Source organism: Taeniopygia guttata, chromosome 4, assembly GCF_048771995.1.
Source record: "Taeniopygia guttata chromosome 4, bTaeGut7.mat, whole genome shotgun sequence".
NCBI classification, from domain to species: Eukaryota; Metazoa; Chordata; class Aves; order Passeriformes; family Estrildidae; genus Taeniopygia; species Taeniopygia guttata.
This window is the reverse complement of record NC_133028.1, coordinates 56,590,606-56,618,082: the sequence shown is the minus strand read 5'-3', so window position 1 is coordinate 56,618,082 and position 27,477 is coordinate 56,590,606. Positions and strand designations below refer to the sequence as shown.

General features: G+C 48.0%; 1 protein-coding gene across 9 annotated transcripts; it reads left to right on the top strand.

Annotated features, from left to right (window-relative positions):
• Window positions 1-145: 145 nt before the first annotated feature.
• On the top strand, window positions 146-25,759 carry TMEM150C (transmembrane protein 150C). Of its 9 annotated transcripts, none has more exons than XM_072928637.1 (9): window positions 146-232; window positions 12,003-12,137; window positions 17,318-17,402; window positions 18,397-18,450; window positions 18,568-18,600; window positions 18,692-18,759; window positions 22,210-22,337; window positions 24,672-24,849; window positions 25,479-25,759. In XM_072928637.1, the coding sequence occupies exons 2-9, from the start codon at window positions 12,131-12,133 to the stop codon at window positions 25,685-25,687; spliced, it is 762 nt and encodes a 253-aa protein (XP_072784738.1). In that variant the 5' UTR covers window positions 146-232; window positions 12,003-12,130; the 3' UTR covers window positions 25,688-25,759. The 9 variants fall into 9 exon arrangements, with proteins under 9 accessions (XP_072784738.1, XP_072784737.1, XP_030127648.1 ...); XM_072928636.1 differs by lacking the exon at window positions 146-232 and adding an exon at window positions 1,372-1,588; XM_030271788.4 differs by lacking the exon at window positions 146-232 and adding an exon at window positions 6,374-6,395.
• Window positions 25,760-27,477: the final 1,718 nt, after the last annotated feature.

The window sequence follows — 27,477 nt, the reverse complement described above, 5'->3', positions numbered from 1 at the left end:
GATCTCACCACTGCTCTCATCCTTTCCTTTGTGCAATTTCCTGGCTGCAGAACTATAGGGAATGCACCGAGATACACAGCTTCCTGTTGATCTTTATAATTTTTCTTTTGTACTGCTATTGCTTGGACTTCCTTAGGCTCATTCCTGTCAAGTGCCTGCTGTAAGAAGGATAAGGGACCATGCTAGGAGGCACATGCTGTTCTGAACCTCTCTGAGTACCTGAAATTACAAGGTAATATTCCCCCACCCCCACCCCCGCCCCGCTCCCCCAAGGCATAAGACTTCAAAAGCAGCAGCAGTTCCAGTGCATTTCAGGGATCTGAAAACTGAAATTGAAGCCATTGTCAAGTTACCTGATTCTGAAAGACTGAAAATAACTAAAGAAACATTGTTCAGAAAAGAAAAAGCTCCTCCATCAAATGTTTTATCTGGCAGTTTATGCTACCTGAATCCCTCTTTTTGTAAATGAAATTCTCCATGTGGTAGAGTTGATAACAAAAGTGTCAGCCTTTACAGGAAAACTAGATTTTTAAAGAAGGTGCCTCGAATTTTGGTAAAAAAAAGGACTACTTCTGTACATATCCTTTTTTGCTTATTTAGTATGGTTTTCTCTTCCTCAGGATGATGTAGAGTCTGTGGGAGGCAGGAAGGACCACTGCCATTTCCCAGGGTAGCTACTGGATCCATCCACTGTTGAATGAAGCGATGTGGGGAAGTTATGGAGTCTTGGTAGGGCGGGTACTAGGGCATGAGCTGCATTTAATTCTGTGGACTTCAGCACTTCTCCTGCTCATTTGTTTGTTGAAAGCTGGCTAGAGCTTTCTGAGCAGTGCACAAGTATTGAGGGACTGCTGGTGGATTGGTGGCTGGCTGTAGGCTGGATTTAACCAGTGGCTGTCTTCTGAGACCTGATGATCTGCAGTGCTTGACCTTGTGTTGTCTCTTACTCTTCCTGGCACCTTGACCCATCTGGAATAACACCCCTTAGCAGTGGGAGCAGGTATTTGTCCCTGGCCCCCTGCAGTGTTGCACTGAGTGTTTCCAGGCTCTCAGCTCTGGCACACAGCAGGCACTGGATTGGTTTTACCCCTTTTTCCCAGAACTGGTGGGGCCCTTGTGAAATCCAGTGTTGGCTCTTGAGCTGTGTGCTCCTTCCAAGTGGAAATTCCCAAGCAGGTCAGCTGCTTTCTGGCATGGGAACACTAGGGAATGCTAGCCTGCCCTGGGATCCCTGGGTCTTGGCACAATCTCTAGAGGAGGACCTAATCTGTAAATTACAGGAGAGAGGAGGATCTAATCTCCAAATTACAGCACGTAATTGGCTATGCAAACATTGATGAAACCCGCCCCCCCATCAGGGCTGCACACAAACACAGCCCCCAAGGTGTAAGGTGAGGCCCTTACAGGCTGTGGTGGCTGACTGCAGAGGAACTTCTGACTCCATCTGCCCCATCCCTTCTGACTCCATCTGACCCCATCCCTGCTGCAGCTGGGCTGGGCTGCACTGGGGTAATCCCTGGAGCAGGAGAGATGAGCAAAACCTGCTGGCACTGGAGTTACGCCTTGAGAAAGATGCTGCAGGGAGAAAGTGAGTGCTGGTGCTGAAGAAATGCATTGGGGTTTACATTCTTGGGGCACGAGGGGTGGATTTCTGCTCTGCCCACTTCCTCCAGAGGCTCTGCTGTTCCCTGGGAACATTCCCTAAGCCCCGGGAATGTCTGCATCCCTCTGCAGCTTGGAAGTGCAAGGCAACTGCTGTCCCCGGCTGGCAGCCAGAACACAGCTTTCTAGAAATAAGCCCAGCAGATGGGAAATGTGGCCTGACTGCAGGAATCACATTCAGCTGCTGGAGTGGGAGACTCCTTGGGAAAAAAAAGAAACAAACCAATCTTCTAAAAGGTCTCCTGTGGCCACATGAGCCTGAGAATCCATGCAAGGTGGGAAGTGTGGTAGCTGATCTATGGGCTCGGGTTAGATGATATTTGGGGTATTTGCAGCTGGGAGGCCTCTCAGTTTGGAGGGAGGTTGATGATCTATCAGCTCCCAGACAGTGTCCCAAAGGCACGGCCATGCTGGACTTGTATTACCTTGATATTTTTGCCCGGAGGCTTTTTTGTAGCTTTACACTTTAAGTGGAAAGGGTATTTATGTACAGGGTGTTCACCACATTCTGGCTGTTTATGGGAATCAAAGTGCAATTTCCCATAAGATTTATTTTAAAAGAAGAATGAAAAGCAAAACTGAAAGCAGAGCCCAGTGGGAAAGGAGGGCATGTGGTGCCCATGTTCCCCAGCTCCCACAGTGGCTGTGGCACAGTTGTGCCTGGCACAGGAGCAGAAACTTCTGGCAAAAAGCTCTATCCAGCAGCACCAGCCCCATTAAACAGGTGAGAACAGGGGAAAAAATAGAACTCCTGGGGTGCCCCTGCAAATGGGCAAAATTTCCCACTGAATGGTTTGGAGGCTTTTGTTGTTTTAATCAGCCCTTGCTCATGGGCTGCATTGCTTTTAGTGAGTCCATCTCCTGCTGCCCCATCCTCTGAAGAGTTAAACCCTGATTTAGGCTTTTTCTGAGAAAATGGTGAAAGAATTCCCACCCTGGATTTCAGTCAAGTGTCTCCAGGAGCTGTGCCACTGCTTCTCCCCTTCCTGCACCTGCCATGGCCAAGATGGGGTTAAAACCAAAAGGGTGTTAGCGTTCAGGAACACACACTATCAAGGGATATGATTATATGCAGGTGCTTTTATTGTAGAGCTCTGGGAATCAGGAATACAGACCCAAATCTGACTCTGACATGGCTTTTGAGCTGAACATATTTTATATAACTTACATATTAATTATTGAACTTATATTGTTCTATTGTACACCTTGATCTTATTCAACCATGAGTTTCTCGTGATCTTTCTCAAGCCCCTGATCACAGTTTCTCATTATTATTCTTACAATTAAACAGTAATTATATTTAATTACTAAACAATCATCACATCTAACAATTATATCATTTATCATATACTAGCTACACAGGTGCAGTGCTAGCAAGTACAAGGCCTATACTTTCCCAGGGTATTTTCCCAGGGCCTACTAAGCTTAATTTTCCTTCTAACTCCCCAAATCCCCATGATTTTAAAACCCTTTTACTGTCAAAGGCAAGGAGCAAAGGTATGGCCCCAGTGCAGGTAAAGGCCTGCCCTACACATGCATTTTTAAAGGTAAATATTTTGCCCAAGAGAACTGGATGAGTAGCAAAGCCTGCCTGCAGAACAATAAAAAAAAAAAAATCCCCTCTTGCAGGACTTGGAAAATGATTAGAGGAAAGGCTCCAGTGAGCAACATAGATAAGAAATGTAGGTGAAATGGTGCTTACCACATCTCCACAGCATGCCTAACCTTTGTATTCACTGTGGCACTAAATTTTCCTGACTGATATGATTCCATTAGCATTTGTAGCATGACAATAGGAAATAATTGTTTTACCCAATCTCATTATTCTTTAAAACCAACCAACCAACCAAAAAAAAAAAAAAACAACCAAACACCCACAAAAAACCCAAACAAAACAAAACAAAAAAAACAAAACAAAAAAAAAAAAAGAAACCAAAAAAACCCAACCAAAGAAACAAAAGAAAGAGTCCTTTTTTTTCCCCAGCATTTTCTGTGCTTCATGTAGGACTGTCCTCCTGCCAAGCCAGAATACACACTCACTGGACCAGGGCACACCAGTCTGCAGCTCTCATCTGCATACACTGGCACTACAAGGTTTCTGACCCAGAGTTCACACCCTGACTACAAGTCCTCTTTATCCCATTATTTGCTATCACAACAGTATTTGGCTTTTACTTCTCTTTTTATGGAAAAAAAAAATTCCATTTTCTCAATTTACTTTCCTAACATTCAAATGGTATCACTTTTCTGCAATTAGATTGAATGGGTCTCTGCAATTTGCTGCTCCATTCCCTGATCTAGGTGAATTTTCCTCAGTTGGGATCATGTGGATGAACTGGGAACAGCTTCATCTTGTAGGGTTGGGACCTGGGAATGTTTCTTAGGGTGAGAGAGTGCACCTTGCAGGTCACTGCCTCTCCAGCCACCCTGAGCACACTTTGTCAAAGCCAAGCCCCAGGTGGGCTTGCTTAGGTGGCATCTGTGTATCAGCAGGGTATTTGGAGATATGAAGTCTATCACAATATTTGAAAAGCTCGATAAAGGAACAGATGGCTTGATAGGAGATGATCTGACTAATGAAATGAGCATTAACACTTCAACTGAGAAACAGTTTTAACTGGTTCTTAACAGTTTTAATGGTATTAATACAAGCCTCAGGGTGTGCAGCAGCTAGCTCCAATGGCTGCTGCTGAGTGGTCCCCAGGTCCATTTTCCCACTGCTCCTCTTTCTGGGTGGACAACCTTTCTTGCCAGGCCTGACTCCACTGTTGGAGCAAAAGGAGCAGGACAGGTGGCAAATGTAGTTTCAGAAGACTTGTATCTCCCAGAAATGAAAGCAAACTCACAGAAATTCCCTTTTCCATTTTCCTCATCTTTATGTACCTTTTCCTCCCAAAAAAACCCAATCCAGGATAAGCCAGTCTTCAATGGTAATTTCACCCTGAGAAGGACAGCAACTAGAGGGGCATGAGGTTGCTCTGCTTTGCAGGATGAGGGTCGTGGGAGAGGGGCTGCTCCTCCCATGGTGTCCCATGAAGAAATCATTGTAGGAAATATCTCCAAGGACCCACATAACGTCACCCTTATGGCTGATGCCTCCCTGCATCTCTCTTGCTTCCTGCACTGGGTGGGCTCTAACACATGTTTGCTGTCCCCAGGCTGTGCCCTTTCTTCAAGCTGTGATTTTTAAAATTTGTGATAGGTTTTTGGTGGGCCTGTCAGCATAATGCGTTTTCCAGCACTCAGAGGGACACCATCTGCTCAAAAAGGAGTTGTGAACAAAATGTCTCAGACACTCAAGAGTTTACCAAAAATGAAATTGCCTTAAAATCCCATATGGTGCATTGTTTCCCTTCCAGCACTGGCTGACAGCAGAGGTGAAGTGACTAAGGCAGTTCCTGATTAGTTGCTGCATTTTCCTTTCTGGCCAAAATCGCTGGAGCCGAGCACTGTCACTTTTCACCTATTTGACAGAAGGTTTTCTTCAGCCTCAGCTGCTGAAAGACAGAGGGTACTGGGATTCAAAGACCTCCCCTCTTTTAAAGTGAGCTTCCTTGACTCTTGCTATCACAAGAAGCCTTGCAGGGAGGGATGTGGTTAATGCTGGTACCTCAAGCATATTTTTTTCCAGGCACCCGATTTCAGAGCCTCTCTTGGAGGCAACAGCAGCTCCTTGCCCAGGGAAAGCCATGGAAGTCACTTGTGGCTCCTAAGTGTGGCAGTGCCTTGGGGCAGTGTCAGGTGCATGCAGAGGGGAAACCTGGCCAAGATCTCTGGATTTTGTGGGGTTCCAAAAAAGCAAATGCTGCAAGGAAACATTTATTAGTCCAGAATAACATAAGATTTTAAATACCAAAGCAGGAGGAATGTTATTTCAGCTCTAAAAATAGCTCCCTTGGCCTTTAAAACACCGAGAAGCATACACAGTACATGCCTTTCTGTGGGAGCATCTGTCCTCTCCCTTGATGATGCAGACATTTTGGGAAGGGCTCAAGGGACCTGCTGGTGCAGTGCTTGCTCTGAGGATCAGCACTCTGAGGGGTTTTAAAATCCTGGGGATCAGAAACACGAAATCTCTTTAGAATGTTGCATGAGGACCGAAGCTGCAGGGTGAAGGAGTGTTGCTTGTTAGAAGGGCAGCCTACAAAATACTGATAAACTGCTGATATATAATTCAGCTCAGTTCTGGGGGCTGACATGGATTTAGATATCAGTCTGTTTTGTGTTGGTTCATAAGGGATGGCACCAGGACAAAATTTTGACTAAGTGCTACCTAATTTGGATTTTAGGAAAACAAACAAGACAGTCACTGAATAACATCCTGACAGAGAGAATCACCCTGACAGATGGGAGGAAGAGGAAAAAGAAGTGGTAGCAATCACGTTGACTTAATCTCATGAAGATCAGACAGCAAAATGACCCCTCCACCCCAGGAAACTGTCCCAAATAGTTATCACCGAGCTGTTTTGCTGGCAACGTTTCTTCTCAAAATTCCAACCGCAGGGATACTTCACAGAGATCACAAAGCCCACCACCCAGTAGGAAAGGGAAAAGGGGTGAAAGAGGCTCTTCCTGGGGTCTCTTGCTACTGAGTGCTGCTTCCTTGAGGCCTTTCACAACAGCCAGGCAGCTGGGCAGCACTTCCCGGGAGGGCTGCGGAGATGCGGGGTTTGAGTCCTCCCCGGAGCCTCCGGCGGCTCGGAGCAGAAGGCACACCCAGAGCCGCAGGCTGGGTAGGTGCTCCCGGCTCTGGGAAGGGCGGACAGGGAAGAAGTCAGAGCAGGGAGCCTTTGGCACAGCCGCACCGAGGACAGCCCGCAGGCAGCGGCGCCGCTGCGGCTGCACACGGGGCGCGGTGCCGGCCGTGCCCGAGGGATGCCCCGAAGCGCCGGGGCAGCTGTGGCCGCGTCCCAGCATCCCAACCCCGGCTCTCAGAGCGACGCCCGGGCCCCGCGGCGCTCCAGGGCCCCGCGGCGCTCCAGGGCCCCGCGGCGCTCCAGGGCCCCGCGGCGCTCCAGGGCCCCGCGGCGCTCCAGGGCCCCGCGGCGCTCCAGGGCCCCGCGGCGCTCCAGGGCCCCGCGGCGCTCCAGGGCCCCGCGGCGCTCCAGGGCCCCGCGGCGCTCCAGGGCCCCGGTGACCGCGGCGGCTGCGGACCCGCCCGTCCGGGGCGGGGCTCGGCGGGGCGGGGGCTCGGACCAGCCCGGCCGCGCTCGCCGCCGGAGCCGCCCGCAGGTGCGCAGGTAAGAGCCGCTCCCGGAGCGCCGGGCCGCCCCTCCCGCCCCGCCTTGTCGCGAATCGCCGCCGCGGTCCCGCTGCCCGTGGAACCCCCGAGCTGCGAGTGGGGCCGGGCTGGGGGCGGGGGGCTGCAGAAGCCGGGACCCCGCTGCCTGTCCTGGAGCGTCCTGTGTCACGGCAGGTAGGCACGGGCTCGGTGAGAGTATTAGAGCCGCTTCAGCCAGGCCCCGAGGGACCCAGCTGTGGAGCGGCTCTCCCGGTCCGTGGTTTCGGCATCCCTCCCATCTGTGAGTCCGTCCCTGCGGCGCTGGGGGTGCGGTGAGGACAGAACTCGGCAGGGTCCTCGGCCAGGTTGCTGCATAGGGTCTGTGAAGAAGCTTACTTGGGTTGGGGTTGTGGGATGGGACAGGTCCTGCCTTCCCCAGATCCTGTCAGGCTGTCCTGTCAGGACATGCAGGCTGTGTCCGGTTAAATTCCCTGGAGGGAATTTAAGGTGTGGAGAAAGGCCGTTCAGCTGTGCTGTGCTGCCTCAGGGAAGGAAGGGCGAGATCCTCTCTCCAAGTGATGGAAAGATGCTGGGTGCTGATGTCCATGGGGCGCTTGGGATGTCAGTCTCAGCTTTTCGTTAAAGCATCATAAGCATCATGCTTGTGCCAGACCTTTGATTCAGAGCCCTTAAGCTATAAAGGTTGCAGAAATTATGAGTTAACCTTTCTGCCATTGGTTTTTTTTTTTTTGTTTGTTTGTTTTCCTTTTCAAGCAAAGATGCTTGTCAAAGTGACCCTAAGGGTTGTCTGATCAACATTCATGCAGTCCCCATGCCATGGGAATGTACACATGCATAGTTAATTAGGAATAGCAATTCAATATGGAGGAGGGCAGTGTGTGGAAGGTATATCCTGACACTGCCTGTTGTGTCTTGCTCAAACAGATGACAGTGCCTAAAAGAAGGGGACTTGATTCTTGCCCACTTTTTGCCTTTGGGTAATGGGTTGAAGACAGGGGACTCCTATTTGCTTGACAATGCTCCTGATTTCATTGCTGAACTGTTAAAAGTCAAATTGTTTTCTTGTGGTTTATCCATGCCCAGCTGTCAGCATTTTCTGAACCTGGGTGCTGAAAGTGCAGTTGTTTCATTTCCCCTTTTAAGATTCTTTGTGCTGCAGTGTTTGCTTTTCAGATGCAGAGCAGGGATGTGTGCTTGTAAGAACACCAACATTTTCAATTTTTTTTTCCCTTGGAAGAAATGTGATGTCTGTGGTTTTCTGTCTTCCCCCAGCCATTTCCGGGCAGCCTGAGATTGCAAGATTGCAGTTTGGCCCAACAGGAGAGACTTTAAGGTCCCAATCCTGCAGTCCAAGGTGAAGCAATGAGCTGTGATTGCAGGTTAAGTGGGAGCAAAGAAAGTCTGTGAGAAAAGAGAAAGATGATCCTAGGCAATTTATTGGGAAGGGTACACTGGGATGGGGGTGATGGCAGGAGGGGAGGCTGCTGCTGCAGTAGAAGGCTTGGACCAGGACTCTGAGTGCACAGTCCTCTGTGCCACTGATTTTCTGTGCGACGTCTCAGCGAGCAAATCACTGGCCTTGTTGTCTGAAATGGGATTAATTGTGGGATTTTGCTGTCTCAAGAAGACTTGCAAAAGTCTCTCCCCACCTTAGGTCCCTGCAGGTTGCAGAAGAGGTCACCTGAGGTTCAGGGATGAGGGCAGGATGAGAGTGAAAAGGAAGAGAAACACATTTGGAACAGGTGAAGAGAGAAGGGCAGAGCGAATGGGAGGACAGGAAAAGGCTGATGCAGCTTCAAAAACCATGAAAGAACTGTTAAAATGGCTGTAGGTTACCTCACATGGGATTTATTGCACACTTTTAATGCTGAGCTTGCTGCTGGATGGTCCTGCCTGCTGGGGAGTGGTCTGAGCTGCCTCTCCCATGGGTAGCAAGGGGAAGGGAGCAAAAGCCTGAAGGATGTGGGCTGATCTGCTGCAATGGTGGGGAGAGTGTCCAGCATCCTCCCTGCAATTTCCTGAGCTGGGGCAGATCCAGGTACTTAGGGAGAGAACTTCTGCTCTTGCTGTATTATTTCCTGCTTCCTGTGAGGAACCACTGGTATTAATAGTAGTGACTGCCTAAACCAGAAGAGCCAGTGGCCCTTCAGTTTTGGCACCACAGGGCTGCAAGAGTGGGTTTTGCCTGGCCAAGACACCGAGGATGGCCACAGCTTTGTCAGAGAGAGCCTCCACAGTGTGGCCTTGGCTCTTAGAGGTAGTTTAATGTGGTCTCCTACAGGAAAGTCTGTTTCTGAAAAGATTTCAGTAGACTTAAAAAGTAATACTCTGTCTGGATGCAGTGTAGAGGCTGCTCACACAGGCTTGGCCCCTGTTTAACAGCTGGGAGCTGTTCCTTTCTCCCCTCTGTCCCTTGGGTTTGCTTGAAGGGAAAGGCTGTATGGCACCTTCCTACTGTATCTCACCCAAACACCCTAGAAACTGTGAATTATGGTTGTAGCAGCTTGAGACACTGGTAAACAAATGAAATTAATTCCTACAAATAAGGAATGCTGGCAATGAAGTGGTGAACACCACAGAAATGCCTGTCCATGATTGCTTACCTCATACTTTGCCTCTCAGGGCAAATGATTTCAACAGGCAGGTCTCAACAGGATCAAAAGACAATCCCTGTGCCAGAGAGGGCCAAGAGCCAAGTCATGGGTACTGCACATCCATTCCTTGTAGCTCACCCTCTGGCCCATCACCTCGTTGCTGCTCCTCTGGAGCCTTGGTGATTAATACATGAACAAAAGGACCTCTTTCTGTGGAGGAGGAGTAAGTCCTCAGGCTGAAGAAGTTGGTGAGGGAAAACTGTCCTGACAAACAGTATGCTCTGCCACAGTCCCTAACAGCTCCCAGGCCTGGGATGTTTTCCCCAGGATGAGTTGCATTTACCAAAGGAAATACTGCTCTGGGGACAGTGTACACCTCTGCAAAAGTGTAAAGCTGCAAAGTGCAGTGAAGGAAGGAGCTTATACTTCCAAAAGGTGAATAGGAGAGGGGTTAAAGGCATAAGAGAGATGAAAGACAGGGTGAACAGGTGGGAGAAGCCCTGCTTACACCCCATGAGAAACTCTGTAGCTTGAGTGTGTTTGGCGGGGAAAAAACAGTGGTAGGGTAGAAAAGGCAGGGAAACCTGGAACTTTTCTTGCCTTGCAGGGCGTATATTCTCTCATCCATAAACTACAGCAGAAGGAGACAATATGATCAGGAATAACGTTCTGCCAAATCTGTTCCCCTGGGCTTGTCTGTTTTTCCTTACCTTCAAAGCTATTTGTAAGTCAACACTTGAAGTTTCACCTCCCTGTTAAGTGTTCTTTGCCACTCCCCACACTTACATTGTTTTCCTGATAATGGGACAAACCTTTCAGGCAGACTTCCTTCCCCCTTCTGATGTAATGTGGGTCTTGGCTTTGCTTGCTCGTGCACGTTGGAAATGATTGAAGGCATTTGTGATTTTTGGAACTGAGGAGCAAATAAAGCACCTTGATCAGTTTATTAAAACCCTGTCAAGACCTCTGTACATTATGGGAGGAGAAACACTCAATCGGCTTGTTGCTGCTTCATCATTGTGGTCATTAGAGTGGGGTGGTTGAGGTGGAGGACAATCACTGGACAGCCTGTCTGCTCAGTGATTCTGACTTCCTGGGCTCTGCCATAATATCAGCCTGCATTTCTGTATTGCTTGCAGAGCAAGGAGATGGTTTCAGTGACTCTCAGTGACTCTTTCCTCACAGCACAGCTGAAGCAGGGAGAGCTTTTTTTTTTTTTTTTTTTTTTTGGAGGCGATAGCCCTCCCCATTTTCCAGCAACTCTTTAGTTTGGGGGTTGGCTGGGACTTTGAGGTAAGTGCTCTTCTCACAAGTATCCCAAAACAAAAGATTCTCAGGGGGAAGATATAACCCTGTGGTGGTGGTGTGAGATTGTGGGTTTGGTTTGTTGAGACTCTGCTAGAGATTTCCCTTGTGTCTCAGAGGTCTGGTGAAAGTGGCTCCAGTCCTGAGTATCTCTTGTGTTAAGGAAACTTTCCTGTCTGGCCACCCAGAAGCCACTCTGTCAGTCACACTCCCACCACCCCAGGCTGTCACTGCTGGGACAGAAGCCCTTTCACAGTGGGTGGTTCCATTAACCTGATGTGTGCTTTGCTTGACTCCCCACACACCCCACATTTACCCAGTCAGACAGGTTTTCCTCACTGGCTGGATTTCAGGATTGCCATAGCAGAGTCCCAGAAGCCTGGACCCTTTAAGTAATTTAATCATGGTGCAATAACACCATAACAGCTTGAATTGATGCCTTCAGGGGGACTCCCTGCACTAAGGAATCCCTGGCCTTTTATATCCTCACAGTCCGTGTGCCCGTTTCAGACAGGATATGTAGTCTGGGTCCTTCTTGCTGTTTATTTGGGTTCTACAGAGTCTCTGTGCCAGGTGGCATGGTGGCAAGGTCTCCATACCCTTTTCTGGACAAAGGGTAGATTCTGGGTCATGGCCCCTTGCATGTGGCTCCAGCCACCACCACAACCTGCAGCTCCCACTGCGGCTGCTCACCACGCTACTACTTGTATTCCTCAACATCTGCACTTGGAGAGAGTAACGCATCTGCCCTGGGAGTCCAGCACACACTGGGAGGACTCGCTGGGAGCTGGTTGCCACCTGGCTTGTGCAGCCCCTGAGGCCAGGAGGAGCTGGGATGGCTGTGTCCTGTAGTGAGTGTTCCCTAGCAGAATGGGATCCCTGGGGCAAAGAAACACAAAGCACCAGCAAAATGCAGGTCTCCTCAGCTCACCCTGGCTGCTCCTGCCTGGTTGCACTGCCTGCTGCTCGAGCTCCATCTGTCTGAATTGGATGTTGCCTTCTGCCTTAGCTAGCTCCTCTTTCTGCCTCCTTTACCTATTTGCAGGCTGAGGGCCACGACTGCCCAAGCCCTGCTCATGATGAGTGGGACCTCACGGAAGTCAGAGTGATCTGGCATAGGTCCATGGGTCAAAGCCTGCAGAACAGCTCTGTAGTCCTGTGATGGCAAATCAGATTAATTTTTCTTTTCTAACACCCAGGAGCGTGATCTGGAAGTGGGGCGTGCCTGGTTCGTGCAGTGGCAAATGCGAGGCAGGCAGACACAGCCCACAGGAGTTGAACCCCGGCGTCTCTGGCTGTAAAACAGCAGCTCAGCACTGGTTGCTAAATGGCCTGTAAGTACTTACACCCATGTGGGACTGAGGTGAAGGCTGTGGGGCAGCAAGAAGCAGAAAACCAAGGGTGCATTTTGCAGTACGATGGGATGCACTGGCCTCAGGACCCAGCAGTGCTGCAGGATTATCTTTGGGTCAGACACTGTGGATACCAGTATATCCTTTACTGCCCCTGTTTTTGGTGATTAGAAGGTTTCATTCCTTTGTTGCACTTGGCCCATCTCTGATAGGTTTATGTTGGCCAAAGCATTTCCTTAGCACACTGAATGCAGTCACAGTGTATGAAATGAGACAAGAAACATGTACTGGTGTTGCCATGGGTGAAAACATTGCCTCTCAGCATTGTTGCAGGATTACTGAAGCATCTCTCCTGCTTCCCCCACGCACAACCCAGAGATGTCTTTACCTTTTCCCATTCATCTTGTGTAAATGAAATGAAAATGGCATTTCTGCACATCTGTGAGATGGTAGGTGGGTACCTGGAGCAAGCAGAGCATCCTATCCTGCTGACAGAGAGGATCACTTCTTTTCTTGTTACCCCACCATTTTGTTACATATTTACAAGCCTCTGTCACATCTTACCTCTCTCATTGTGCACTCACACTGGAAACCTTGAGATAAACCTGAAAATGCCCTGCTTTGTTAAGTTGGCATTTGTGACTTGTGGGTGGCAGGTTATGTAATGTGGTGGTTTGTATCCACTCAGTTACAGTGATTAGCTATCAAGTGACTGGGGTTATTTTTGCTTTTAAATGCAACAGAGATCTATAGCGGGCTCCCCCAAAAGACAGAATGTGTTTGTTCCCCTTTGATTGTTGCTGACTGGCAGCAATTCTTTGACTTGCTCTATGTTTTGAACAGTGCCCTCCTTCTCGCAGTGCTCCTGGCTTTGTACCTATTCTCTGAAATAACCCCATGACCTAGTGCTGTGAAATGCAGGAGTGTTGCTCTGGCTTATTATGCATTTCAAATGCATCTGCATGCTTTAGTCTTAAAAAAGATGTACGACCCTGTTAATGTGGTAATTTTGTCCTTCCTTACATTCATGTTCTCTGGTGAAAGCAACTTCAGGAGGAGCCTGTAACTTTGCTTGGCAGATGAAATGAAGATGTCCATATTAAATGAACCCTGAGCAAGCAGCAGTATATGTTTGGTGAGCTGCCTGCTGTAACTGAAGTGTGTACATTAGAGGAACGGAAGCTTAATTGGTTGAGGGTGTATAGCAGGTCATTGATAAAAAAAGCAGAGCAAGCAGCTGACAGTCTAAGCAGATTTAGAGATAAAAATGGAACTAGAGATGAGTAAGCTTGCATTGAGAGAAATTCTCAAGACACACACTGGGGCAGTGCTAATGTGAAACTCTTTTCAGGTCTACAGCCTGACTCATGTTAGATGGCAGCAGGAGCACACCTCAACAGAGATTTTGCAGTGCTGGTGTGAGGGTGTGTCTAGAGGGGCTGGAAAACCACATGTGAGCTTTGGAGAAGGTGGGCTGGGTCAGCTGTGATACCGAAAATGTTTTTGTTGGTGTTGTGAATGCATTGCACCATGAGGGCTTTCTCAGGCTGAAGTCCTGCCTATGCAAACCTCAGTAATGGAAGACAAATGGCTATGGGAAATTACCAACTGCCTCTTGGATGCAGTGTGTTTGTTTGGGGGAACATGGGCTGGCAGAGATTGCTGTTGTTGCCAGCTGGAGTTGACTGCTCAGATTTGGCATCACTGGACATGGCAGCAATGCAGAACAGAGCTGTGGAGAGGAAGTTTGGCTTTATGTCATCCCTGTGGAGCAATTAACTGTCAATGAGTTTGTTTCTACATTTCCCATAAAGAATTTTGCTAATTTTTCCTATCACTCTTGGCATTTTACTTTGGCTAAACTGGTGTGGTGCTGCAGGAGAGGCTGATGTTTGGGTTCCTTGTTCTCTTGTTCCTGTCTGCTTTTAGAGCTGCTGGTCTTAGTGTGCACGAAGGTCTCCCAGCTTGAAGATACAAATACTGGGGACATCCCTGAAGAGGACAAGGCTAACCCAAAGGCAGCTGCTGAGAATTATGTCTGCTGAACACTAGTGCAAAGCCAGGCAGTTTTGGCACATGTTCAGCATTTCTACTTTGGAAGAAGTTGCAATTATATGTAATTTTGTTCCTGGCACGTGAATAACACAGCAGGGAATAAATGAGGAATGTGCAGGAGCTGAGGCATGGTTTTAAACCATCCTCTGCCCACATGGGGAGGCTGAAACATATCCAAGCCTGTGTGGGCTGTGCCAATGGCCAGCATTAAAAGGTGTTGTTCTTTGGGGACATGGGGGAAAGGAACCCTTCTTTCCTTTTGGACCCTTTCTTTTCTTTGGTATTTAATTTGTCAGATGCAGGTGGCTTCCTTCTTTTTAACTGGCTGAAATTAGGGTTTCTGAACTATGGAGCTGGCTACCCATCAGGATACTGTGCTCTGCGCTGATCATTCATTTAATATGCAATGATTTCAGATGTCATTTTCTGTTAGTGGCTGACGGAAGGGGACTCAGTGTGGCACAGTGAATATTAAACAGAAGGCTGTTTTCCAAGGAGGTGGGCCTGTAGCTGTGTTGCTTTGACTCTGGGGAGGTTGGCCATTAGTCTTGGCCTTGCTCCATTTTAGAGCTCAGCACAAAACAGAGGTTATCTAGACAACATTTTCACATTTCCCCACTTCTGGTGTGGAATCCATGTCCCTGTGTGCTGCCTCGCTGCTCTGCCTGGGGGAAGAGCCCTTGACACCTCCCTCTCTGCACAACAGGCAATGCTGAAATAGCTTGTGAAGACTGCTGTTTCCATGCTGGGAGGTGGAGGAGTTGCAGCAACCCATTAGTGAGGACAGGTTGGCTACTGTTTGCTTTTCTTGTGTAAATTATCTTCCCTGCCTTTCCAAGGGTGAAGGGTAAATAATAAGATGTGCTATCCCCTGACATGAAAGAACTGTGTTACCTTGGCTCAGTTCAGCCACCACCAGAGACAAGAGGAGAGTTGAGCACAGCAGTAATTACCTTGCAGGGCAGACAGGGGCTGGAATTAGGAGGTGGTGCTATCTGCCTGGTCCCTTCAGCCAAGGCAGGAGGGGGAATTTGGTCCCAGCTGTGTCTCCCTTGTGTGGGGCGCTGGCACTTGGGCACTGTCCTGCCAGAGGCTGTCTGGGATGTGGTCCTGTGGCAGCTGCCACCTGGAAGTGGTCCTTGAGATTGCTGTCACGGGTCTCCCAGTACCACAGCACCGTCCAATACCAGCTAAGGAATGCTGCTGCAGTGCTGCAGAGCAGCAGGAGGAAAAGGCAAGGGCAGCACTTCATGGAGCAGCTGTGAGCACGACAGTGGGAGCTGTGCGGATTACAGAAATGTGAGATGCTGTGTTTCCTGTGCTGAAGGAGAGGAAGAGAAGTGATGGGAAATCTAGTCTCCCTTGCTGATAATTTCTTCTGATCTATTCACTGTGCTGAAGATCTATCTGCACACTGGAGCTGCCTGCCTTTTAAATCAGCATACTTAATGCTTGCATCATTTCATGCTCCTTGTCTGCAGTTCTCTCTGCTCCCAGGTCAGAGAAGAGACCTTATCTGACTCCTTTTCTGTCTTCTAAGGTTTGGAATTCAGCCTTACTCCGGGTTATCTGTATGAACAGCACCAAATCATGGTCTCGTGGCTCTGTGCAAGTGTGGTGTGACTCTGGGCACTGCCAGGCTGTTGTTTTGTACCCTTGCTAGGCCATTTGCAGGGAAAACTGACATGTAGAGGTGACATAGCTGATGTGTAGAGGTGAGAGTGCCATGCCTTCTGCGGAGTGTGGGGAGCCTCACTCAAGCTCTTCAGCCTCTGTCCCAGTGAGGCAGGGCAGGAATTGGTGTCTGGGGCCCCAAGCAGTCCAGCCAGTGTGTCCTTTGCAGCTTGGGGTGCCTTGGGGGAGCAGTGAGCTAGGGCCTGCTATGACATGGTGAGGGTGCTGACTCTTCTGGGTCTTTACAGCAGGGAGCAGACCATGGCTCTGTGCTGCAGATGTGGGAAGGCCAGGAGAGTTGAGAGGAGGAGGATGACAATGCAGGTACTTTCTTCTCTGAGCAGAGGGATGGGTCATGGCTTTAAGGACCTGGACGAGGTAATTGAGCTGCAAATGCAAGCAGGCTTGAGTGAGAGGCTGTCATCTCTAGGTTGTCCTGGCACCAGGGTGCCTCACTGTGCCATGTGGGCGATGGTGGCCCCAAGGAATGCCTGCCTTGCAGCAGGGAGTGGGGCAGAGCACAGGGGCACAAGTGCTGCTGCCCTGGTGAAAGTAAAGCACGTGCTGGAGCTGTGAGCCTGGTGTTCTTCCCCTGTCTTTGGGTCTTTTGGCCGTGCTGGTGCCTGGAGGAACATTTATAGGAGGAGGACAGAGCATGAGAAAATACTTGATCCATTATCAAAGGACTCTTACGGAGACATAGGCTTCTCCGTGTCCGCAGCACAGCAGCGTTTCTGAATTGCACACATTACAGGAACAGCCCCGGCATCCCAGATGCTCATCCAGCATGATCTTGCCTGGAGGACAAATCCTTCCTCGGGAGGCGCTGTCCGCAGCATCCTTACGCCACATGCCGGATTTCGCAGTGCCTGCATGTCAGGAGCTGATGCTGTTGATGCCCATCCCGAGCCCCGACAGCGCTGGGAGCCGGCCCTGGAGCTTGGCTCTGCTCTGGGTGTGGCCAGACGCTATTTTTGGCTGCTGGCTGGGGATGGGAGCTAGTCGTGCCCTCTGTGGAGATGATGCCAGCGCGGGCATCCCTTTCTCTCCATGCTGCAGGCTTTGTGAGCGTGTGTGGAATTGGTAATGATCCTGGGAAGGAGGCTGCCTTGCCTTGTCCATGTGGGAATAGCAGGGAATCAGAGCTGCAGATCTTGTGGTCACCTTGGTCCAAATCCTTGAGAGAAGTGCTTTGAAAACCACTCAAATTCTGTAGGTGTGGTTGAAAAGTCTCCAGCTGCAGGGCTCTGGTGCCTTGGTTATTACAAAGTTATGGAGGATGCTGCCTGTGTGTAGCAGCTTAACCCCTTGTGGCCCTGAGGAGCTTGGTACCTCAGCACCTGCTGTGGGATGCCCTTCCTGCTCTCAGAAGAGGGGGACTAAGGAGGGTGGGTGCCTCAGCCCTCTGTTTTTACTTTGTTCTTTGTTTCTAGCAGGTATGGATGGGAAGAAATGCAGCGTGTGGATGTTTTTACCTCTTGTCTTTACCCTGTTTACATCAGCTGGATTATGGATAGTGTAAGTTATCTCCTGCTGGCTATTTGGGAGGCTGCTTCTCATTAAGGAGAGCCTTTGGGGATGCTCTGCCCTTGAGCTACTGTGGGGCTGGGAAGGCACATGATAGGGTCAGAAGCTAGTCTGTGCCACTTCATGGCTTGAAGTATCACATTTTTATCCCTGAGTTTCTGTGCTCCCCAGGCCAAGTTGCTGACCTTGCTTTCTTCCTGGTATGTGCTACTGGGAGCTGCCTGAAAACAGCCAAAAATTTTAAAATTTCCTTTAATGACATTTTCTTTGAATGACTCAGGAGAACTCTTGGAGAAACACTTAGGCCCTGCTTTAGGGTAGAAATTCAAAATCTGCAGCCTCCAGCACCACACTGAAAAGCTGCCAGTGTCTTAATACTGATGCCTCACTTTCTCTCTAATGCTTCTTACCAAAATGCACATAAGACCTGCACTTCCCTGAGCGGGCTCTCTCCAAGCATGCAGGCAGATGACTGCAGCATGAATTTGGGATTGAAAAATGTGTGATCAGCAGCTATGCTGAGGCTGAGAAGCAGTTATGTTATAGGATGTGGCTTTGGCCATGGTCTATGGATGCTGTTTTTCAGCAGCAGGGGCAGCTTAAGCTTTTTGTCTGACCTCTACTGCTTGCTGTTTTTCTTGTCCCATCCCCTCTCTAGTAAAACAGCCTTTGTGGATGGAGTACCGTAGTAAACCTGATTAATCAAAATGACTCAAACTAAAAATGAAAACATTCCCCTGGCTGGTTGTTTTTAAAACAGCACAGTTCAGTGACCCTGTTTGTCTACTCAACTGTGCAAACCAGATGGCGCATGGACTAAGAAATAATAAAGCTGCCTGCTTGGGCAGCGAGAAACACAGGATCCTCCAGCAGACTCTGCCAGTGGGCTTGAAACACCTAATGTGTTGTTTGAGTGATATTTAGAGTGGAAGCTAGGATGGGGTTATGCACTATTTCCTTTTTTCTTTTCCCTTTTTCTTGACAGGTACTTTATAGCAGTGGAAGATAACAAAATTCTCCCACTAAGTGTACCAGATAGGTAAGAGCTGTTTGTGGGGTTTTTATTCAGTCACTTGTTTCTTTGAAATAATGAAACAATTACAGCAAAATGGGAAAGAAAACTTTGAATCTTTATTCCTGTGCCTGTGTCTCTTAGGAAACCTAGTCCGAAAAGACCGCCTTATATAAGGTAAATCTTCCAAGTACTTCTCTGGTTAATGCTTGCTATTTATGTGTCTTTGTCATCCTAGTGTTACAATGATACACTTTATATTTTCAAGTATTGCAGGTGATGCACCTCCTGCAAGTTGTGTGTTTAGCCAAGTCATGAACATGGCAGCATTTCTAGGTAGGAACCACAACTGGAGTTTGTTTCTGTTTGTTTTAAGAGTCACTTAAGTAATGAAACATAATTAATATCCTGTACATATTCTTCTTGAATGTGATGATGTGAAACCTTTTGAAGTGTATGTTTCATTGCTGCTTCTTCCCATTGCAAAGAAAGAAATGTAACAGGGGAAATGCAACCTCCAGACTGCAAATGTGTCGTGGGGGGCGTGATGGTAGGTGACTGTCTCGGCCTTAGTGGTCATGAAATGGTTGAGTTTAGAACGTCTGCTGTAATGAGAGAAAAGGAATTTAGGGAATCAAAGCAGAATTGATCTCCTAAATGTCAAGAAAGCAAACTTTAGGCTCTTCAGGGAGGTACTTAGCAGAATATCTCAGGAATCTGCTTTTGAGGGCTTAGGTGTCCATGGGTGCTGGTCAGACTATAACAACCACCTTTTAGAGGCACAGGAGCAGGCAACCCAGCTGTGTGGGATTGTGCTCAAAGAGTGGGCCAGAAGACCAGCTTGGCTTAAGAGGAGAAAGCCGTTATATGGTCTCTGGAAGAGAAGTTAGGCTTTGCAGGAAGATTGCAGAGCTGTGGTTTGTATATGCAGGGAAAAGACAGGAAAGGCCAAAGCTCAATTTGATTTAAAACTGGTCAGAGTTGTTTCAGACAACAAGAAGAGTATTTTTAAGTATGTTAGTGGCAAAAGGAGGCCTAAAGAAAATGTTATACAGATACTTGTTAGAGGCTGTAACCTGACTAATAGGGATGAAGAAAAAGCAGAAGCATTCAATGCTCTCTGTGCCTCAGTCTTTAATAAAATGCTGATAGACCATGGGCTGTCCAGTCCTCTGTGTTGAAGGACTGCAAGTGTGAGAGTGGTGGCTGTTCATTTGTGAGCACTGGAATTGTCAGGGACCAGATGTATCAGCTGAATGCTCACAGGTCCCTTGGTCCTGGATGGGATTCATCCCAGAATACTGAAGGAGGTAGTGGATGTTAGGGCAGGACCCCTCTCTATCATCTACCAAATGTTTTGGGATTTTGGCAGGGTGCCTTGCTGACTGGAAGCCAGCCAGTGTTATTCCAACCTACAAGAAGGGCATGAAGAAATACCCAGAGACCTACAAACCTGTTGGTCTAACCTCAGTTCCTGGAAAAATTATGGACAAGGTGATATGGATGCATTGAAAGAATGATGCAGTCACCAGGCACAGTGAGCATGGACTCACAAAGGGAAAGTCCTGTTTAACAAATTCAATATCCTTCCATTATAAGGCCACATATGTGGTAGATGAAGGGAAGATGTTGGATGTAGCTTTTATGGATTTTAATAAGGCTTTTGACACTCTCCCTCACAGCAGCCTTCTGGAGAAGTTCTCCACCTGTGAGATCATCAGGTTCACAGTGCACTGGGTAAAGAACTGGCTGAAGGGCAGGACTCACAGGGCTGCAGAGAAGCTACATCCGGCTGCCATCCAGCCACCAGTGCTGTCCCTCTGGGCTCAGTTCTAGGGCCAGTTCTGTTCAATATTTTTATCAACGATCTGAATGAATGACAATTAGGCACCATTAGCAAGTTTGCTGGTGATCCCAAACTGAAAGGTGCTGTTGACTCTCCTGAGAAACCAGGTGCCTTCCAGAGGGATCTAGATAGCTGGAACATTGGGCAGTGATTAATGGGATGAAATTAAACAAGTCTAAATGCTGTATCTTGCACCTGGGACAGAGTAACACTGGATTAAGTATAAATGGGAAGAGGATGTGGAATGGAAGGTGTGGATCTCTTCCTCTTCAGATCCAGTGACAGGACGTGGGAATGATTCAAAACTGCTCCAGGAGGAGTTTAGACTGAACTTTACAAAACATTTCTTTACTGAGAGAGCTGTCAAACACCAGAATAGGATTCCTGTTGACATGGTTGATGCCCCAAGCCTGTGCTGTTCAAGAAGCATTTGGATAATGCCCTTAATAGCATGCTTTAACTTTTGGTCAGGTCTGAATTGGTCAGGTAGCTGAATTTGATGATTGTTGTAGGCCCCTTCCAACAGAAATAGTCTGTTCTGATCTCTGCTTTGTGGATAAAGTCAATCTTTCCTCTGCTGTATTTGTGTACTTCTGAGAGCTGCTTTTAGCTTGTATCTCTGACCACCTTAGTTATGTCAAAGCTAAAGGAGAGGAAAACTACAGAAACATGCTAGAAATGTGGGAATTACTGAAATTGAAAATGCCATTGTTTTGCATGGAATGCTTTTAATACCCTTTTGTCATTCCCATCCGGTTTTAGAAAAAGATCACATAATTTCAGGAGTCTGTATTGTAGAAATAGAAATTAAAAAGCTCCTGTACATGAGTACATGACAGATGACTGTCCCAAACAATTGCCTGGGGATAAAAATTAGAAAACCTCTTTTTTAGGGGGAACAAAGTTCTCATTTTAAAGGATTTGGAGTAGATTGATTCACTAGAGTAATTGTGAGAGAGTAAATTCAACTATCTTTTGCATTCTGGGTTAAAGTGGGTGTTTTTCACTTGCAGTGCCCTTACTTTCCTAAACCATATTTTCAGTATTATTCACAGGGTTTTGTGGAAAATGCAGATCTAATTTGCTAAAGGCATCTATTTACAACAGTATGAGCTGTGTGCTATCAATTTGAGCACGAGCAGAAGAAGGTGTTTGACAGCAAGCAAATTTCTCCTGTTCAACTAAATTGATTTTTAGTGGTCTGGCTTGAATCACATCTGAAGGCCAACTGTTTGCCTGGTTTTCTGTGTTGTTCCATGTACCATTCAATAGGGAGGGCAAGAATATACAATTTGAGTATCTTCTGTGGTTATGCCATGTCATACAATGTATGCTATATCTTATCTGTCATGTATTGTATACCACAGTGCTTGAGGGAATTGTTAGCTTGGAAGGAATGTTATTCCATTTTTCATGGAAAATTAGTGCAACATTTTGGCTTATATTTGTGGCAACAGAACTTGTTCAGAGGAGGAGAAAAGGCAGTGGATGTTATGGCAAACTCTGCAGAAATATGTATATGCCATTCACATGCTTTTAAATACAAGTAGGGTTTGACATACGTCCTCCACCAGAGCTCAGGACTAGTGAGTGGAGTGAAGCAATGCAAGTCCAGGTGCCACTAAGCGAATGCATGGTGTGCATGTGTTGGACTATGTGGGAGCTTCACAGGCAAGCAGGAAGGTGTCCTTTCCCCCAGAAAATTTGCAGACAAAGCATACTGAGAAAAGGAAGCCTGGAGCTTGCTGTAGCTGAATTACAAGAGAAATGCTTCCTGTGCTTAATCTTGACCCTGATTAAGTGGGAGGGGGCCATGCAGAAGCACAAAGCTTGCCAGCCTGCAGGTAGAAAGAGGAGGAGGGGGCTGTGAGGCCCCAGGCAGGTGTTTACTGCAGCAGGTTCAACCTACTGATGCCCCTTGCCTTGTGTTTCCTCCCCAGCGCTTGTTGTGGCTGTCCTGCGCTTCATTCAGCTGAAGCCAAAGGTGCTGACGCCTTGGCTGAACATCAGCGGCTTGGTGGCTCTGTGCTTGGCCTCTTTTGGGATGACCTTACTCGGCAACTTTCAGGTACTGCTCTGCAGGCTTGAACTGCTCTGTCTGTGATGTGACTGCCCTGCTTTTCCAGCAGATCTGCTCGGGTCTTTGAGTGAGCTGTGATGTGAGCCTGGGAAAAGCATGTGCCCCTGCCCTCCCTTCACCTGCTCTACACTCTATCTGCCACTTGTGAGCTGAGATGAAGGACCACAATCACGTTTCACATGTCTCCAGCAGGGTTTGCACCTGCATGCTTAGACCTGACTGCTGAGAGCCTCAGCAGGAGTCTCCTGAATCTCTTGAGCCCTGGGAGTCAGCACAGATGGCCCTGGGTAAAAGGGCTGAGCGGGAAGTTTGCGGACACATCTGTGCAAACAGATGCACAAATGCCCATACAAATCTAGCAGACAGCTCAGTGTCCTTCTTTTAAAACATATGCTGCTTTAAATCCATCTCCTACTGATCCTCAGACCTGCCAGGAGAGGGACATAGCAGAGGAGTGCCAGGACTTCTCTGGATGTGATGGGTGTCTGGGTGAGGGCCCTCCCATTCTCTCTCTGTCCTGCAACGTTATAGCAACAAACATCTGCCACATCTGTAGGGATGGGTGTCCCCTGTCATCACCATTGTGTCTGTCAGGGCTGCAGTGAAAATCAAGGTGTTAGAGTCAGTGGGGCTTGGGTTTGACTCTGAGGCTTTGTCTCTCTCTGGGGTGCACATAATGACCCCCAATAATGCCAGGAACTGAGAAAGGTCAGTGCAGGCTGGCTGCTTCCCTGGCTTTGCATGACAGGGATTCAGTACAGAAATGGTACTTGTTTTTTGAAGGGTGAGGACGATCTCTTTGGATTGTACAGTTATTGAAGGAACTTGGTGTCCTTTACAGTTACTTTCTTTTTTCCTTTTTGAATGAGGTGTGTGATAATTTGACTTTCGTGGACTTGGTCTTCCTAATTCCACAGCACAAGCCCAAAACCCAGGGTCTTGTTTTTTCAGAGCTTTTTTTTCAGAGCTTCCCAGCTAGGAATCATGAAGCCTTTGTAACAGCTTTGTCTACCTCTGAGAAGAGTATTTCTAGTACAGGACAGGCACTAGGAAATGGTTTCGACCTTGCCTTCCTTTTTTCAGTCTTCAGAGCAAATGATTGTAATATAACGGTAGATGCTTTGAATCTTGCCTGGCTATAAATTCTGAGTATTCTCTGATATCTGATTCTAACTATCCATTCCATGTTAGGTACCTGTATCCTTTCTTAGATCTTTTGCCAAACATGAAAACATGAGACCTTAATGAGACCTTAATCTATGCCTCTCCCTGCCTGATGGCTGAGCTGAATGTGGCATTAAATCATATTTCTGGAAAATTATACATTGGGTGTTTTAGAGGGACATTATAGCTGTGAGTCCCTTGCAGTGCTGACTATCTTTAGAAAGGCAGCTCAATCCCATTTTTGCCTGAATGATTATTTGGACCTACTCTTGAAAGAAATTCAGTGTAGAGAGAAGGGGAGAGATCAGTGGAGGCACAGCACCTAGACTGTTGTCCTGTAGATTGTGTTTTGTTTGATGGGTATTTGTTAAATCATTAAACAGGAATTAAGACTGCAGGAAGAAGTTACACACTGGTGGTTTCTTTTCTAGAAAAAGCCTCAGAGGCAGAGGGAAAATGGAAATGGTTTGGCTTAAGTCCATGCTGGACGTTTTGAATGGATTTGCAGCCTCAAGGGATGTTTTTGCAGATTCTTGCTAGTTGAACCTGGCTGTCATTTTGCCTTGCAGTGTTGCACAGTCAGAGCCCTGTGGGACAGGGCAGCCCAAGGAACAGGAAAGCACTGGCACTCCAGACAGGTTGGGTTCATGTTGCCTCTGACCCCAGTGGTCGAGGATGGACAGAAGAAGAAATTTGTGGGAGGAACTTGCCAAACCAGGAGCATGCATTTTTGTTTTGGCTTGTGCTAGCTCAGGAGAGTGCCAGGGTTCTGCTCCCTGCAGCTGGCACTGAAGGTACACAATTTGCATCCATTGCAGCTTTACAAGACCCACAGTGGATTGTCCTTGCCTGCCCTGGCCATCCCTTCAAGCCAAGGAAGAATTTATTTCTGAGCTCTGCATTTGTGAGTCTTGTCAGCGAGCTGTGGAGACAGTCCCCAAGCAACTGCATTTTTACAGTGATCTTGGGCTTTGGGCAAAAGATCTGCTTGACTGTGACAGCTGTCAACTCACCTTGGTTATGTTACACCTTGCACCTCTGCCAGAAGAAATGATACAGCATCTCTGTCTCACACCCCAGTGATACTCAGCAGCAATCCAGTTAGCTCTCAGATAATTCCTCTTGTGTCCAGGCAATCACTGGTTTGTTTGTTCCTAGCTTTCCAATGATGAGGAAATCCACAACGTGGGCACGTCGCTGACCTTTGGCTTTGGGACACTGGCGTGCTGGATCCAAGCTGCCCTTACCCTCAAGATCAACCTGAAGAATGAGGGGCGGAAAGCTGGGATTCCACGAGTGGCTCTCTCAGCCAGCATCACCCTCTGTGTGGTGCTCTGTATCCTTTTGTTTTGCTCCCCAGGAAGCTAGGTACTGTGTATGTTCTGCAGCAGCACTTCTCACACATGTCCTAGGATCTCAAGGCATTTTGGAATGCTAATCAGTGTGTCTTCATGGCACAATCCTATTTCAGTGCTACTCTGTGTAGAGTGATGCTTCCAGATTTCACAGAAAAGGACAGTTTTTGAGGTGATCTAAATTGAAGGAAATATTTCAGAGTGTGAATTGAAAGGTGTTCCCATTGCCTGCAGTGGGTGCAGTGATCTGATCCAGTTCCCACTGGGAAGCTCCTAGCAGGTAAGGGCCCACAGCCAGATCCCCACTTGCTGGCTCTGTCCCTGGCTAGCTGGGTGCTCAAGCAAATAACTGATTCCTCTGCACCTGAGTCTTCCCCTCTGTAAATGTTTATCACTCTGATCTGGGATCAGGAACCCCCAGTCTGTAGAGGCTGTTGTGCTCCATGGGCATTATTGGACACCTGACATCCCTTTCATCTCTAGCATCACATTCACAGTCTCCTCATGATGGCTGGATGGGTCTGACTTTGTTCAGATTTTCTTCCCTGTTGGCTTTCAAACTGGTTGGTGTCTCTGCTCCCAGTTGTTCTCCTTAACTTTCCTCTTCCAGATTTCATCCTTATGGCCCAGGGCATTCACATGCATGCTTCCAGGATCCAGTGGGGCCTAGTGATGTGCTTCCTGTGCTACTTTGGCACCTTTGCAGTGGAGTTCAGGCATTACAGATTTGAGATAATTTGTTCTGAGTACCAGGAAAACTTTCTAAGCTTTTCCGAAAGCTTATCAGAAACCTCCGAGTACCAGACAGATCAGGTGTAGCCTGTCCTCTGGCAGGTGGGGAGGGGGGCAGGTGTGGTCTCATGGGTGAAACATGACCTCATTTACACTTTTTTTATGAGTTTGTTTTCATGTGCAATCATGATGGTATTGCCAAAGGGTTCTGAGGGTGATTGTCTCACTAAGAGCCAAACAAACAGAGGTGTCTGCTGGAAGAGGAGTGGATCCATCTCAGCAGCAGCGTGAGAGAGCACAAGGTGCTTAGTTTGTGCCACCAGAGTGGCTCTGTCACACTCATGTTGCTCAAAACATTCAGCAGCCTTGCAATGCCCCTCTGAGGCCGGTCCTGCTCAGCCTGCCAGAAGAGGAGGTGGAGGAAGCAGACTTCTCGTAACAGCAGGAGTCTTCAGGAGTCACCTGTTCCCGAGTCACCAGACTGTGTTTTCCATGTGTTTCTCGGCTTGTTTTCTTTGCTGCCAACTGGGGAATTTGGTAGGGGGAGCAAGAGCAGCTGTTTCTTCAGAACCTGGAGTCAGACACAGAAGACCCCAGTGGACTGGCTTTTATGGCAAGCAGGCAGGCCTTTCTTCCAGCCTGGAAAGCAGCTGATGGTAAATCTGGATTTGGAAGGAACTGTGCTGTGATCAGGAAGTGAGACTTAGCTGATGCTGCCTTGTAGCCAGGCAGATTATCCCCAGGCCAGAGGGGGTGACACAGTGGGATGCTGTGCTTGGCTTCCTGGTGGGCACTGGTAGGAGTGAGATGCTGAATTAAGATGAGAACGTCTGTGTCCTCTGAAGACGACCCAGAAAAGGCTGCTTTTTCCATGTGTAGTGCTTCCACCACACATTGTGTATAGTACTTCAAAAGCTTTTTAATTTTTTTTTTATGTTCACTGAAGGGGGAAACATTGTGTTAGAGACACCAGGCTTGTCTGCCATGAGAACAGTATCAGTGTTTCTGGACACAGGGTTTGGTTTTGCTCCTTGTACAAGCCAAACATCAGACATGCTGGTGTGGGCTCTGGGCCCCTCTGTGTGGCCAGGCCTGATGTCCTGAGTGGAGCCTGCCACAGGTTTAAATGGGCTTCCAAGGTGCCAAGAGGGAGTTCTGGCATGGAGGCTGGCTGACCTGCCTGAGGGCTGGAGGTGCGAGAAGGGAACAGCCAAACCAGAAGGGCTGCTCCCTCCCTAAAGGGAACAGGTTGTCAAACAAGGTCTGTTTTCGGAGAACAAGAAGCTCAAAGCCCAATTTTAGGAAGGCTGCTGTATTGCCTGGGTAGGGGAGTGATGGGAGTTGCTTCTCATGAACATGGCTCCTATTTTCCTCCATAAATCAAACTCAGATTAATTTTACATCTTGTCTGAGCTGCAGGAGAACAAGCAGAAATTAAAATGGTAGGAAAAGGCACTTGTAGGGGAATTTGTAGTGCTCTGTTTGTAGTAGCATTTCTGACAGTGAGGGAAAAGGCAGAAGGGCATTCAGTCTTGTGCAAAGGTCACAGGCCTCTTCTGAGAGGAGAAACAGTTGAGACAAACTGTGTTAAGTAGAAAGCTTTCAGCCAGCCCTTTATTTCCTGTGCACCAAAACTTCTTCTCAGGCAGCTGTTACAAATCCAGAGCATTTTTGGCCAACAAGAGAGTTGCTGTGGATTGCTGAAGGCTTCCTCCTTGTAGCAGTGTCATGAGTGGAAAGCTTTCCCAGAAGGATGAGCTGAGAGTGGCCAAGGACACAGCAGTGTGAGGTGCCAGCTCCCTAGAGGCTCATCCTGGGAGCTCCTCCTGGGGAGGGACAGGACAGGACCAACTGGAGAACATGCAGGTGGAGATCCT

Excerpts from the sequence above, each read along its gene's own strand:
- TMEM150C (XM_072928637.1), top strand. Across the intron at positions 17,403-18,396 it reads TCAGCTGGATTATGGATAGT|GTACTTTATAGCAGTGGAAG; the intron begins GTAAGTTATCTC and ends TTTTCTTGACAG. Across the intron at positions 18,451-18,567 it reads CCACTAAGTGTACCAGATAG|GAAACCTAGTCCGAAAAGAC; the intron begins GTAAGAGCTGTT and ends TGTGTCTCTTAG.